Source organism: Sceloporus occidentalis, unplaced genomic scaffold, assembly GCF_023333645.1.
Source record: "Sceloporus occidentalis isolate IW3139 unplaced genomic scaffold, rSceOcc1.0.p SCAF_6, whole genome shotgun sequence".
NCBI lineage: Eukaryota > Metazoa > Chordata > Lepidosauria > Squamata > Phrynosomatidae > Sceloporus > Sceloporus occidentalis.
In genome coordinates this window covers 108,644,210-108,660,379 of record NW_028316986.1, presented here as the reverse complement: position 1 = coordinate 108,660,379, position 16,170 = coordinate 108,644,210, and the positions used below count along the sequence as shown (strand labels likewise).

At 37.4% G+C, this 16,170-nt stretch overlaps 1 protein-coding gene across 6 annotated transcripts in view; it reads right to left on the bottom strand.

Moving 5' to 3' along the window:
• HACE1 (HECT domain and ankyrin repeat containing E3 ubiquitin protein ligase 1) overlaps positions 1–16,170 on the bottom strand; it is a 62,973-nt gene that overhangs the window by 29,590 nt on the left and 17,213 nt on the right. For all 6 annotated transcript variants that reach the window (XR_016281767.1, XR_016281766.1, XM_089530677.1 and 3 more), the window contains 6 exons: positions 14,195–14,345; positions 9,035–9,372; positions 5,617–5,685; positions 3,052–3,139; positions 709–820; positions 523–620 (listed from right to left, as the gene is read on the bottom strand). Coding sequence is in view for 4 of the 6 variants with exons in the window: in XM_089530677.1 (XP_089386803.1) it covers positions 523–620; positions 709–820; positions 3,052–3,139; positions 5,617–5,685; positions 9,035–9,372; positions 14,195–14,345 (856 nt within the window). In the remaining 2 variants the exon portion in view is untranslated. The remainder of the gene's footprint in view (positions 1–522; positions 621–708; positions 821–3,051; positions 3,140–5,616; positions 5,686–9,034; positions 9,373–14,194; positions 14,346–16,170) is intronic.

Sequence of the window (16,170 nt, the reverse complement as noted above, 5' to 3'; positions counted from 1 at the left end):
AGATGGAAAAATTGATACACCTGATTAAGGGGGAAAGTATAAACGATTTCTTGAAAGAATGGAAATTATTTATAGAATATGTACAACAGAGGGAGGGGGTACAACAGTAATAGGTTTCAGTAGTTGATGTTAAATAGATAAAGGTAAGAACTGTGTGTTAGTTGAAAGCTCAGTTTGTGAATTAGAAATTAAGGTTAATTTTATCTAATTGTTTAGCTTAATATGATAAGAGGAAACATGGAAGGTTAATGACTGAGGCAGAAGGAAGTTGGAAGTCTTTTATTGTTTATTGTTAGTATGTCTATTGTGTTTATGTTAGTATTAATGTCTGCAGGTATAAATAGTAGTTGGATGGGGAAGTTCTCTTCTCTGTGTTGGTGTGTATTTATTTTTGGTTTTTAATAAAGTTTCATTTTAAAAAAGGCAAAAGCAGTTTGCTATGAGAATTTCAAAATTAATGCTCTCAAGGCAGCATTTCAAGAAAACTAAGTTGTAGGAAACATGCAATTGATACACACTCACCATGCCTTCTTCACCATGGAAACGCACAGCAATTCCCTGTTTCAGCTTCGCACAATTTGCTTTAGACACAACTTCACAGCTGCTCCTAAAAATAGAATCTAAATATAAAAACCAATTAATTTCTTAACTTTGTCAATACAGAAAAAAAAATAACCTGAAGAAAATGGCACAGGTGGAGCTGCATACCTCTGTGTACCAACAGAATGTCATTTTCATTGACTGGCCTATGAACCATGTCTGAGTCTAGTTGTCCAGAATGCAAGTGCTCATAAAACCATTCACAGCGATCTTTGAAAGGCTAAGGGGATGGAAAACAGACACAGGAACAAAACTGTCATACTGTACATATTATGAGGCAGAGTAGAATGCTGAGCTTGGTACTGAAAGACAGAAGGGGAGAATCCACAAAACTCATTGTAGCAGTCCTGATTCCCAAGCCATATCATGAATTTGCTTTTAAAGCTTCTCCCCAGTTTGAAAAGCTATTCCACATAGCCAAAGAGCATTGTTGTTTATAATACAAAAGCCCCCTGAGTATTCAATTCTAGAAAAATAGGTCTGTGGATCCAACTCCTGGTTTAAAATCTTTGTGGGGAGTGGGCAACTCACTGTTTGGCAATTCTTTATTTCCAATCACACTTTCTCATTTGAAGGGGGAAACTTATAACATTTGGCCTCCCATTTATAGCTCATTCAAAAAAGCAAGCTTGTAAAGGATTTCATGAAGTGATGTATATGTGGTGACATTCACTATCATCTTCCTGCAATAAGACTTTATTTTTCTTAACCCCACCCACCCATACCGCTTTGTTCATGATCCAAGTATGCCTTGTAGGATTTAAAAGGCAAGACAATACAGTCAGAGACAACAATGTGTGTAAATGATGGATTTGTTTATATTGGATGAAGACCTCCCAGACAGAAATGCACATAAGACCTAAATACAAGTGACACAGATAAATGTGTCTGGTTTTATTTTATATTTTAAAATTCTCCTGATGTTATGGCCACATACATTTAGAATAGTGGAGTTCAACATTTTGCAGACACCTGTTAAAGCAGAATTTGAAGCTCCATGTGTAAGAATGAATTTGTTGGCTGAAATTTTGAGTGGGCTCCATAAATTACATCTCCGTCCACAAATTCTACTCATGGACAAAGACAGAATTTTATCATACATACACTTATGATGACTGGCAGAGCAGTAATTTAGGGCTTTGCAGCCAGCTCAGTATTCAGTGATCTTAAAGTTCATATCATGTCTTACCATCATCTTTGTCTTTAAACTATGGGTCCATATTACTGTGTCAGCAACTAAGAGATGTGTGTGAGCAATCAAATGAATATAAAAACTGCAAATATGGAGCGGCCATATTTACTAATTGAAGGCAGATCACTAATCACAAATAATTTGGTCCAACACATTCAGACTGCCTTATTTAAGACTAAAGATGTAGGGCCAAAACCCCACTTAGACATGGACATATTATACAGTTGATAGGGTGAACCAAAAAATCTGAATGGAGATAGACAGGGATACACTGGCTAATGCTTGTAGGAGCTGCGATAACAACCTAATGCTAGTGCCATTTGAATAAATCTATTAAAACCATGGAATGTACTTAAATGTTGACTCAGGCCCTCTTCAGACAGGCCATTAAGACTGCCCTAGGGGCAGAGTCAGGGTGCCGCATCCACATGATGCACGATCTGAACCCGCCCACAGGGTGCCATGATGCCACGCGCTGCTCTACACAGCATGCGGTGTCACGGCACTCCTCTAGCACTACATCCATACAACGCAGTGCTGAAGGAGCGCTGCCAAGCCATGGGAGCTTGGCGCCCTTTCCAGGCCGAAAAAAGGAGTCGCTTTCTGTGGCTCCTTTTTGCGCCTTGGAAAGACTGGATCGGGCCATGGCCCCGATCCTGCTAGGAAAGGGACGGCTTGTTGAGCTCCTCAGTATTCAGTGTCTCCTCAAGTAAGGGCCAGTAATTAGATCTGGGCCAATATCTAGTGGGCATTCATTTACCATTTCTGATTAACATCATATTTACATGTTTCTTTACCCAATTTCATTCAACAAACTGCACTGCTTATCTTGAGATACACAGAGAGAGAGAGACTGTATATGGTTTAGCTATATGTTATATTAACAACATGTTGAGCATTACATATCCAAAGCACTTGGGACCAGAAGTGTTTTCAATTTTGAATTTTTGGGGGATTTTGGAATATTTATATATACATAATGAGATATCTTGGAAATGGGACCCCAGTCTAAACATTACATTCTTTTATGTTTTGTATACACCTTATACACATATTCTGAAGGTACATTTATACACAATATTTTTATTGTGCATACAAAGTGTACGTGCATGAAACAAAGTGTGTGTACATTGAAACATCAGAAAGTAAAGGTGTCACTACCTCAGCCACCCTTGAAAAAGATTTTGGATTTTCAAACATCTCAGATTACTGGATAACAGATACTCAACCTGCATTAGAATTATATTTTCAGCACTCACTTGTGATTTTATGATGTGCATGAATCTGGACATGAGCTCAGGACATTCAAGAAGAAAGTGGAAGTGATCAAATATAATCTTTGGATTTCTAAGAGGGAAAAAAGCTGAGATGAGGATTCAAGCCCACTGTTTTGTTCAGAAAGTATACACCACCATACATTGTTATTTTGGTTTAATCCTTAAAACAACAATCCTACAAACATGAACCAGAAGTACTCATACATTTTCAAGGGAACAACATCTGATGAAATAAACAGAATTCTTGACTGCATAACATATTTTATATGAACAGAAGCATCCATTCAAATGTGATGAGCAAAACAACAAAAAAATCAGATATACTCCTAATGTTAAGATGTGTATGACGCATATGCTTCCATACCCTAGGCAGGGAATATTCAGCTTGGCATTTTAGGCATCGTGTTAGTCTGAGTTTTGTTTTTTGTTTTTCCTTATATATAAAACAGATTTTGGTGCTAATTTGGACTACCAGAGTGATTTCCAGTGATGTCAAAGACACATAAAAGCCAACAAAAATAAGACAAGCATTTTTACTGCTTCCTTAAAAGGGCATCAGGGGCAGTTTAAATAACATTAAGCACTATGAACAAATCTTTAAGCAACAAAACAGGTTTTCTCTGGCTTTAAGAAGACACTGAATTCCTGAAGACTTTGTGAATATCTGCATACAAAGACAGAGCAAGAAAAAAATTAAATAATATTCCAAGCCATGTTTTGTGCTAACCAGTTTATAAACAAGACCATGGCTTGTGCTTCCAAAATGTGATAGTTTAGAGCTACTTGTCTGGGCAGGTTTTCTTGTCAATGTAACTCACTAAGGTCCAAAACACACTGCAGAAATAATCCAGTTTGAAACTACTTTAACTGCCCTGGATCAATGCTAGGGAATTCTGGGAACCATAGGCCTGTTACAGACTGCCAAAATAAAGCTGCTTCGGGTCTCTTTGGAGGTATGCTGTTTAAATGATGCATGCACCCTAAGAATCCGAAAGTTGCACCAAAGCTGCACTTCAGTGCTTAGGAATGGAGTGTGGCTTTGGTGCGACCTCCGGACTCTTAGGACCCATGCATCATTTAAATAGCATACCTCCAAAGAGACCTAAAGAGCTTTATTTTGGCAGTCTGTAACAGGCCATAGTTTTGAAAGGCCTTCTCTGTCAGACAGCTCTAGTGGCACAATAAACTACAATTCCCTAGCACTCAGCCAGGGCAGTTAGAGCAGTCTCAAACTGAATTATTTCTGCAATGTGTTTTGGACCTAAGTTCACATCTCTGTCTATGATGCAGAAACCAGTGGATGCAGACAGTATTGTAATTATGATTTCTCAAATTAGAAATAACCCCAGATTATTGTCACAAACTGTGGATTGATTCTTATTTCCTGACAAACCAAAAATCATATTATTCCATTCAGATACCAATGCCAATTCATAGTTTGCTTTCTTAACAATATTTCAAGAATTCATTTGCTGCCTTTCAAACAAAAGAATTTTCAGGTTTGCACAAATTATGTAAGAACAGAGTCAAAAGACAGTACACTGAAGAAAATAAAAACAGTGCAAACAGAAAGCTATCTCAGGGACCGCCTCCTCCCGCACAATCCTCCCCGGGCTCTCCGGTCCTCTGGGAGGAACTTACTGCAGCCTTTAAAATCTAGGCTTGCGGCGACCTCCCAGAGGGCGTTCTCTGCTGTCGCCCCCAAACTCTGGAACGACCTGCCGAATGAGATCCATCAGATAACATCATTAGACAGCTTTAAAAAAGCGGTCAAGACGGATCTCTTCCGGCAGGCCTTTCCAGACTAACCATCCCGGCCCAGGTTCCCTGATTCCCTCATTCCTCCCGTGGCCCCATCTTAGTGATCAACAGAGGGATATCAGGGTTTTTAGTTTTAATTGCTGTTTTTATGCTGAAATTGTGTTTTTAATATGTTATACTGTTTAATATTGTCTTAAGGGGGGAGGGATAAAGTGTTTTTAATTGTTATATTTTATATTTTACTGTTGTTAACCGCCCGGATTGGTTTGCCACAGGGCGGTATATAAATAAATATTATTATTATTATTATTATTATTATTATTAATGAGAGAGAAAGTCTGGCAAAATTAAAGGTGTCTGCTAGGTAGAGACATTAGAATAGGTCTCCTGGTGAACATATTTTGCAGCTGAAACTGGCACTGGGAAAACCATTTCCTCTGTCATTACCCCTTCACCTAAGATAGTGGAGGCACCCAAAGGAGGGCCTGTCTTATTTTGGAGATGTTGACCTTGGTGCATCAAGCTTGCACTGTGTCGATGAAGTAGCTGCAAATTTAAGTCAACTCTTCCAAACTACACTTAATGTTTTGTATACACCTTATACACATATTCTGAAGGTACATGTGTACCTTCTACTCATAAACAGTCATTACTCATTTCAACTGTTACATCTAATTAAGCTTCAGGTAAGAATACTCTTTTATTTTATTGAATGTATCATCACAATTAAAACTATTGGTGTATCAACAAACACTTAATGAAATATATTAATTTCTGATGACATACCGGTTTACAAAGCATTTAAGAACATTGTCGTGTTTGCACACAAATTCTATGAAGCGAGGAGATGTCATTCTGCAATAAAATGTTCAATCAGGTTAACAAGGTATCCAAATGAGTGCTCTTTCCTAGAAGGCAATGCAAACAATTTACTCTGGAACAGCTTTATTAAAATTACTTAGATTCAATTATTTCACCTGATAGTGTATCCTGATAGCTTAAAAAGGTAACATAAACAAGATCAAAGATCACCATATCTCCCTTATAGAAAATGCTTGGATTTCACATTTTATTTTATTTTATTCTGGAATACTTGTATTTGCATATACATTGTTGTTGCTGTTAAAGGCCCTCAAGTTGGACTCAACTCATGACAACCCTGTAAGACATCTCCAAGACCTCCTATCATCCACTATTCTGCTTAGGTACTGGAAATTCAGGCCTATAGTCTCTCTGATACAGTCTATCCATCTAGTGTGTAGTCTTCCTCTTTTTCTACTACACTCTACTTTCCCCAGCATCATTGTCTTTTCTAATGGCTCATACCTTCTCATGATGTGGCCAAAGTACAACAGCCTCAATTCGATCATCCTGGCTTTCTGGGAGAGTTCAGGCTTAATCTTTTGAAGAATCCATTTGTTTGTCTTTTTTGGCTATCCACAGTATACTCAGCACCCCTATCCAACAACACATCTCAAATTATTTTTTCCTGGTCCGTTTTCTTCAGTGTTCAGTTTTCACATCCATACATGGTGATGGGGAATATAATGGCTTGGATGATTCTAACTTTATTGCTCAGTTGGGTATCTTTATACTTTGGGATCTTGTCTAGTTCTTTTATGGCTGCCCTTCTGATTCCTAGTCTGAAACATCTTGGAGATGGGACTCAAGTCTAAACACAAAATTCATTTATGCTTCATATATACCTCATATGCATAGCCTCAAGATAAGTTTATACATAATATTTTAAATAATTTTTACATAAACCATCAGAAAGCAATGGTGTCACTATCTCAGCCACCTATGAAAATCCTTTTGGTTTTTGGAATATTTTGGATTTCAGAATTTTGAGTAAGGGAGACTCAACCTGTATGCATAAAGTAAAAAGACTGCAAAAACAGCTATGAAAACTGCTTTTAGGAGAAAATCTTGAATACCTAAAACAGTCTAAGGCCCGAGCCAATTTAAGCAACACTGAGCTCTCTGAAGGAATGTGATAGTTTGGCTTTGTAGTTTTAGATGAGACATTAGTTCTTCCTACATTTATCAATTTCAAATTTCCAAATTCTGCCCACCTGCCCACAAGCCAAATCTTGAAGTCTGAAAGAAGAGATTAACCTCTGTTTTACAAACAAAAGAACCTTCCAGCACTTTCCTAAGAATGCTATTTAAATATACTCTATAATGGTTTTTAATGCATGCAATGATACTTATGATGATGGTTCTAACCAGAACATCAGAAGTATATATTTCAGCTAATCAATATCCACAAACGAAAAATGAAGGTTACATCATTCTAATTTTGATTTCTGCTGGTAAAAATAATATAAGTCAGAAGAATAAGCATTATGGTCTATAGTACAAACACCTACATCTTTATTTCTGAACCAGTACACAACTTGGATCAATATTAAATTCCTAAGCAAATCTGCCCTCTGTTTCCCTGGAAAACATTGTTTTCAGTTTACATTACCCACTGAATGAGCAAGAGTTATGGAACAAATATGTTTTTTCTAAACAATGTGCAAGCCAGTTACGTATTTTAGAAGAAAACAATCAATACACACAGTGAGAATTCACAACTGTCCAGTGATTCCTGTCAAAAATGTCCAGGGATTCCTGTTCTCTAACAAGCAATTTATTTGTTACATGGTGTTTGGTTGATCCATCACTCCCTCTTTCTCAAATCAAAAATCTGCACGTAATTCAGACACAACCTTTCAGACACACCCAGATCTATACATAACTAAATGCCAAAGTTCTTTGAATACTGGCTTTATGTTGTGAAAGAGCATGCATGCAGATGTGTCCAGTTCTAATACCTACAAGTGGGAGCAACTGACCAATCCTGTAATTCATGAAAGATTAGTTGTCATTAGTGTTGCTCTCCCAGTAAAGCAGAATAATCCAGAAATTCCAATTCAGAAATTACAATAAACAAACTGTGGAGAGGCTTATTATTGTGCTACTTGTGCTGGCAGAATGAAAGCAGAAGCAACTGAGCAGTGTATAGCAGGATGTTTGTTCAAATGCACATGACCAGAGCAATAGCAATGTAAAATTTTAACAGAGATTCACATGATTTGGGGAGATGCAGAATTTCAAAAGCTGTGATAAACAAGTGAGTATTGATAGAAGCTCTTCAGAACTCTAAGAATATAGGTATGAAACCTTCTCAGATGGCTATTAGAACCTATTTCAAAGAGCTTGTGGGTATATTAGGTATAGGTAAACTACTAGGTAAGTATAGGTATGTATAGGTACTGTATACTGCTAAGTATGTATAGGTATGTATCCATAACTGCTAGGTATGTCTACATAAATAACTATTAGGTATGTATCAAAGTAAAGAAAATAGAATCTACATTTGCAGTGATTATATCCTTTAACTTTAAAAAGCTGGCAAACATACACAAATATCTTATTCAAATGCTTCAAAGCCTGATTCCTCTCAGCATTCCTTTGAGGGTAAACACCAATGTGCTGCCACTGCTGTCCTCCTCCCACCCAGGCATTCAAAAAGGTCAAAGGCAATACCATGTGGGAGAAATCTGAAGGGGCTAGTGCTTCTTTTAGGTGCTCCAAGGAAAAACTAAGCTCTTTCCTTTCACCACTCTATTCAGGGAAGGGGATGGTTCGGTTTTTGGAAATAATAAAAGTACAGTACTCACACTGACCCGTGGATAAGTTGTTTTGGGGATCAATTTTTTGACTAAAATTTCTAGACCTACACATCAACATATACAGTATTTATATTTATACCACACCTTTCTGCCAATATGGCACCCAAAGGTGCTTCAAGATATTTCATACATCTTCTACTATCAGTTTTACAGAATACTTTCTCCTTGCATTTTTACATTTTAATTAAAACACAAACATAATATTTTATGATTCACAATATATTTTGCATCTGAAGCTATATTCTATGTACTTTTTTATTTTATTTTTAATCCAAAAGAACAAATTAGCTTGTGTTCTGATTATACAGGCATATAACAAAGCATAAACAAATGTTCAATATGTTGCTTTTGCTTTATAAATATGACTGCTTTTGAGAATCCCATTTCAAAATATGTGTAAAAGGTTTGTAGGAAACAACTTCTTCGCCAAAGTACATTTTCAATTATCATCAACAGTACTGGGAGGAGGGGACCATCTGCAAGGAAGAAAAGGAAAGGTTTGAAAACTGGATTCTCCTTACCCCTGAGGCATCTGACAGGAGCAACACATATAAAAAGCTTGAATGACTGCACTGAGCCGGTTTGCTGTTACTGAAATAACATCCTGGCAATCTCCGTATGCTTCTTGTGTGCTACCAACTTCATACACTTTAGACTCTGCTACATCTGGAGACAGAGTTCCGGTCTTCTCAGATGGAGCTACATTAAAGATGTGCGCAGGAGTACTCTCATACTGATCTGGTCCCTTCTGCTTCAGTAAGATGGAAGTGATATTGGATGAGTTTCTTTTATTATTCATCAGTTCCACTGATATTAGAGCTAACCATTCATCTAATGAGTGCCAGAGCAATTCCAGAGGCTGCAAAGCATAAGAAAGATTGGGCGGGGGAGAGAATTGGAGACATAAGTGAACACAAACTAGATCATCGGATGTATCTGTAGATGGCAATACTGAAACTCTTGCAATTCCAGTGCTCAATAATGAAGGCAGGTCTCTTATTCCATTTCTCTGTTTCCTCCCTCGTATGTCATCAAGAAAACTAGCCTATTTTATTAAAACATGGCAAGAAAAAATATGAGGGTGATTTCATCAATTTTTTATTTCATTTCTTCTTCATAGTTACTTCATGGGTTATGAACCAAAGTACTGCAGTGATTCCCAAAGGTATAAATCAAGACCTTTGCTATGAGGTCACAGACCTTTGCTGACGAATGCTGGAGCTGCAGGCCACTAAGATCTGGTGAGCCACACTTTGCCAATCTTTGGGATAAGGGAATAAGACTCAGGAGCAGACTTCAAGTTGCAAAAGAAAAGGAATGACTATAGCTTGTACTACAGTGCCCTCCAGCAAAAGCTTGAGCTGCTAGAATTTAGTGGCTAAAGTATCTATCTAGCATTCCTTTTTTTTTCTGTGAATAGTTTTCAAATCACAATTTCAGGTTGTCTTTTAAAGGGGAAAGTTGTTGATTCAATGTTGAATATAGATGAATAATATCAAATTTCCAATCTTGTAGGAATTTGTTCCCAATCTACAAATTGTTCAATACTGCTGTTATGTAAAACACTTAAGAACACTTATCTTTCATTTCGTTTCTACTCATACGCAGGCCATGTGAATCAGATTTTATTTTTGTTCCCTACAATGAAGAATACTGCTGAGTTACAAGCCACTTTACTTTTCACTTTTACACAAATAGCCTTACAATATAAATGTGGGTGGGAAAACTGCAAAAAAATAAAAAATAAAAAATATAAGTCCTCATAGTACCAGAAATATCAACTAGTTGCCCATGTTTGTTCCAAGACTATATATATAGCTCCAGACATTATCACCACAGTCATTTTACCAAAAACATTTATTTATTGCTAGAGGGGAAAAATCTGACTAAATGTATTTTGTACTACAGTGGGCCCTTGTTATCTGCTAGGGTTTGGTTCCAGGACCCTCCATGGATAACAAAATCCGTGGATGCTCAAGTCCCATTAAAGTCAGTGGCATAGCAAAATGGTGTCCCTTATATAAAATGGAAGCACAAGGTTTGCTATTTGGAATTTATACTTTTTTGGAATATTTTCAAACCATGGATGCTTGAATCTGTGGATAAAAAAATTCATGGGTAAAGGAGAGTTGACTGTATTTTTACATCTTCACCACAAAGATATACAGAATTAGCTAACAAGTCTTTTAGATACAGAAAGTAAGATAAGAGGTGAAGGGGAGAAAAATGTCATGAAAAATAACTGACAGCAAAATGAGAATTATCTAAAACCCATGTGTCAATTATTAAAGGGATATCTACTGAGTTAAACTACTACAACGGATAATATTTCAGAGCATTTTTGAACATCACAAATAAATACCTGCAAGCCAACACAACTTCAGATAAGCAGAATAAAATGTTTACAGAACACACATTCAAGTAAAGCACACAGGAAAAAGAAATGTTTCAGTTCAGTGTAAATGCTTCCCATTTGTTGTAGCAGTATATTGAAGGATATCATCTAGACAATAGCCAAGCCAGTTGAGTTATTTAAGACCTGGTTAGGAAAACTATTTTCTAAACCACATTTTAGAACAGATAACTACATTTACCAGTAATATACTACCATAAAACCAAATTGTGATCTCTGACAAGACAAACATTACAAAGTACAACATCCATTTGGTATATGGGAATAACTGTGACCTTGTACCATGAAAAAGTGAACATGAATATAAATATCTTCACTTAACAAAATATATTGTTGAGCTGAGAGATACCAAAGATGATGATGATCATTATCTTATAGCAAAAAAAATAGAAAGATCAGGGAGATCTGCAAATACAATATTAGTATAAAGAAATATGGCAAATGGCAATTAATGATAAGTTAATATGTGAAATCAAGGTTAAAAAAAGGAATAATGAAGAGGAATGATTTTGAAGCAATATGGAAAGTATTTGTACAAAAGATTTTAGTGAAACAAGAAGGTGGTTTACCTCCACAGGAAGAGTTACAATTTTGGAGGGTAGAATAATATGAAGATATTAGGCTCTGGTGATGAGGAGCACTTGGGGGAGGGGGAGTTAATTAATGATAAATTAATAGTATTATACTTTAGTGGATAGTATATGTTATGAATAGTACATGTTCAAAAGAAGATAGTAATAAGAATGAAGATATCAACAATAATTTCATGTGTTTTTTTAATTACTGGTTTAGTTAATATTAAACGGTTTAATATGAATAAGATACAGATAAGGTAATTAAGAATGGATAATTAATGGAATACTATGTAAAAGATATTTTTCAATATTATTTTTATGTAGGCTATATTAATTAAAAAATTAAAATTTAAAGTAGATGATTATCATCATCAACAAAAGGTAATCTAATAGTTCACTATATATTAGGCTAAAAATTAAGTCATGCCTCAAATTGAATACTTTGGTATTTCTAAAATTATGGGAATTTTTAAAAACTGAACTCACAAGACAGCTGAATTAAATATCTATTTCATTACACCCATTTGAACTTAAGTCAACCAGGCTAGCTTTCTGTGGGTCACAAAATGGTAGCTGCAGGATCCCTATGCTGCGATCACAATCAGAGAGGCAAAGATACAAGCCCCCCCCCCTTAAATACTCATTCTCAATAACAGTAATGCTTTGTAAAATTACTCATTCATTAAAGTCTGTGGCTTTTAAGACACAGCTAACAATATTCTTGCCTTCCCATGTTTGTAATGAAGTACTATCATTTTGTTTTTGTGCAGTGTTCACATCTCTTCCAGTTTTTATTTCCTCATGTCTGAGGACGTATGAACAAACATTTTTAGTTGGCTGGCAAAAGTTTTAAATGTTGTGGTTTTTAATACCTCATTATAGTTGAATGGAGATTGGCAACTTGCAGCCCTCTGACATATTGAGGAACTGCAACTCTCATCTTCTGTTACCATTTGTTATGTTGGCTAGGGCTGGCAGAATCTGCATTCCAACAATACCTAAACCCTAGGGCCACACAGTCTCTATGGCTGTCATAGACAACCAAGAAACCATTAGTATTACTACTGCATAGACAAGCAGTGTAGTTCTAGGTCTCATTTTCTGGTCAACAAAGCAAAGGAAGTGAAGATGCCCAACCTTGATAAAGTAAGCAAGGCTAATTCCTGCTAAAACTAATTTATGCTATAAAAGAGAAACTTAAGAGGTGATATGCATACAGTGCTTTTAAAAAAAATCTTCAATCTGTATGGGTAAATTTCATATTTTGGAGGAAACACTGCTTTCTTGATGGACAACAGTTAATTATATCCTTTAAGTATATACTACTAGACTTAGTATTACTGGTTTGAAAAATTGCCACATTTGTACATTGTTATGATTGCCATATTTGTACACTGCTATATACTATTAAATATTAAAAAGAAAGGGGCAAAAGAAGGTTCATTTCCACTAAACGTAACAGGGATAAAGTTTCTGAAACCTATTGGATGATTAAAAAGCGTGTATGATCAGCCCTTCTGTGTAACTGAGATATTCATATCATTCCCAGCATGGAATCACATCAGTATGCAGTTCTCATGCCACTGAGCAACTATGTGTGCAAGCACACACATGAAAAGTGCCTTTAATTTTGTACAAAGCAGGGAAAAGAATTTATAGCAAAAGAAATAAAGAACTTGCCATCAACATTTAATCCCCAACCACCTTCCTCATTCTTTCTCTAAAGCCAACAAAGGAGTTTTCCAGAACATCAAGCATAAAGAATTCTCAAAATGTTTCTGTATGTATGGCTATCATGCCAAATATAGGCTGGTTACAGACCGCCCATTTGGGGCGGGCTGCACCCGCCCCTTTCCCCAGTGTATCGGGGCCTCAGCTGCCAGAATGGCAGCCGCTGAGGCCCCGATCCGCCGCTTTTCAGGCTGCGGGGAAGCGGCAAAACGCTGCTTCCCTGCAGCCTGAAAAGGGGTGTCCTTGGGGCTTCAAGCCCCAAGGACACCCCGCGGCGGCGGGGAGGAGGAGAAAGGGGCCGCTTGGCCCTTTCTCCCTTGCTTCGCTGGGCGCAGCCGTCTGAAGGCTGCGCCCAGCAAGGCAAAGCGCTGCCGCAAACCAGGAAGGAGCTCCGAAACGGAGCTCCTTCCTGGTCCGCGGAAAGTGCGCACTAAGCGCCCTGGCGCGGACTGACGTCACATCCGCGTTGCCCCATATAGAGGCGGCATGGTCATGACGTCGTCATGGCGGCCCCCATGTGGAAGGGGGGGCGCCATTTTGTATGGACTTAGTTCGTACTAGGGTTAGGGGGGTGCGGAAGCACCGCACCTTCCTAACCCTAGTACGGACTGAGTCCGTACTTTCATGGCGGTGTGTAACCCGCCATAGTTAGACAAAGGTGATTAAATTAATCTAAGTTGGATATACTATATATTTTTATTTAAAAAATAACACCACAACTTCATGCTACACTGTGAACATACAAAGTTTGCTGGAAGAAAAGCAAGCAGAAATAAATTAAAATTGTTCATTTATGGAAAGGTCAACTAACTTAAAAAGACAAAAGGAAGAGAGAACTCAAACTTAAAATAGGCACCAGGCAAACATATCCTGCTTATGAATGTTCAATTAATAAATGCAAATTTAGTGAAATTTATCTCAAGAAGATCTATCTTCCTAATTTTATACATTACTTTCCTGACCTTGAACACTTGACTTCTTGGAGTTTTATTTCCATTGTAGCCCATATCATTTCCATTATTGGGTGTGGATGGGCCAAGGCGAAAGACATGACAAAAAATCCTCACAATCCTCAATAGACTCTTCATTTGAGCTTCGTAATTACTTGACAAGCTGTAATGTACAGAACATGAAATGGTTTAATATAACTAGCCTGTGGTCTGAATTACAGCTACCAATAAAAGTCTTCAAAGTAGCTACAAACTATAGACCCATGCAGCACATTCAAAGTAAAATCTTCAGGGCAGTCAAAAGCTAAAGACCCTTACACTCCATTCTGCAGTGACGTACTACCATAGCCCCACTCTCCCACTGGCTATACACACTACCAAAACACACACTCTGGATAACACACAATTCTATATTTTTGTGTACATAATTCATACATTGAGATAAGACCACCAATCAGTTGCTAGTGCCAGTGCTCTTTAGTTAGAATATTCGGCTTAGATTAAGAAGATCCAGGCAATAGAATGCCCTATGATCTTAGAGAAAAAGAAGATGAAACACTCATTGGAGAAAGGTGAGATATAAATCTAAGAAATGAATAAACTATGTCCACGAGGCCCTTGATAATGTCAGGAGGACATGTGTGCAGACAAAGATACACTTTATTTAACTGCAATATACATTCTACAAGGGGTATCATAAAGTTTTAATGATCACTTGGAAGTTATTATGGTATATTGATGAAATTTTCTTAGTGTCATCATTGGTCGCTACTGGTAAGTGCACAATGTTGAGAAAATCAGCTCATTGTGTCCTGTATTTTTGTTACAAGTTGTACCAGAAGATGGAGAAGATTGAGGCTTGCCGCGTGATAAAGTTCCTGCATTTGAAGGATAATAGTGCCTGGCATATTCATGATGAGATGATGGTAGTTTATGGAAACAATTACCCATCATATGACACTATTGTGAAGTGGAAAAGGAATTTCCAAACTGGTCATATGTTCCTCACAGACGAGCCAAGACCTGGAAGACCATCACTGATGAACAATGCAGCCACAGTGATGGAAGTGGAGTGTTTAATTCTGGAAAACAGATGAGCAACCATCCAAATGATCATGAATGAAACTGGTCTCAGTTATGGTAGTGTGTGGGAATTATTCATGACAAACTGCACATGTCTAAGGTGTCTGCACACTGGGTTCCATGTTTGCTAACCCCTTTCCAGAAACAAACAGGGTGTGACCTTTCAAGATACATGTAGATGCTGCTGGAACAGGATGAAGAGGAATTTTTTGGGTCGTCTGATAACCGTGGATGAATCTTGGATCTATCAGTATGATACAGAGACCAAAACCATAAGCACAGAATGGAAGTATGCCAAATTCCTTCCTCCCAGAAAGGCAAAGGTGCAAAAATCAGCAGGGAAGGTCATGCTCTCAGTTTTTTGGGACTGTCATGGAGTCATTCTCACAGATTACCTTGCAAAGGGACAAACCAGCTCACTCATCTCAAGTTGCAGTTAACAAAGCAAGGGCATATGGCTTTGAGATCTTGCAGCATCCACCTTATTCTCCCAACTTCGCACCAAGTGACTTTTTCTTGTCCCAAAAAATGAAAAATCCGCTGTGGGGTCACTGATTTGACAATACAGATGACATCATTCATGAAGTGGAAGAGTGATTTAAGGTGCAATCTGCATATTTCTACAATAACAGTATTTAGAGGGTCAAGAAACACGGAGAAAAATGTGTAAATGTGCATGGTGACTACATAGAGAAAAGTTAATGACTAGAAATCAAAACCAACTTTGTCAAATTTTTTAAAAGGTGATAATCAAAACTTTACGATACCCCATTGTACATACATAAATGGCACCAGTGTAGTTACAAGGTCAGACTATGCATTAACCTTTGGTTTCTTTCTTCTGGAAAACTGTAGCAGTATCACTTTCAAATAACCTTAAAGCAGGAAACCCCAGCTACTGGATT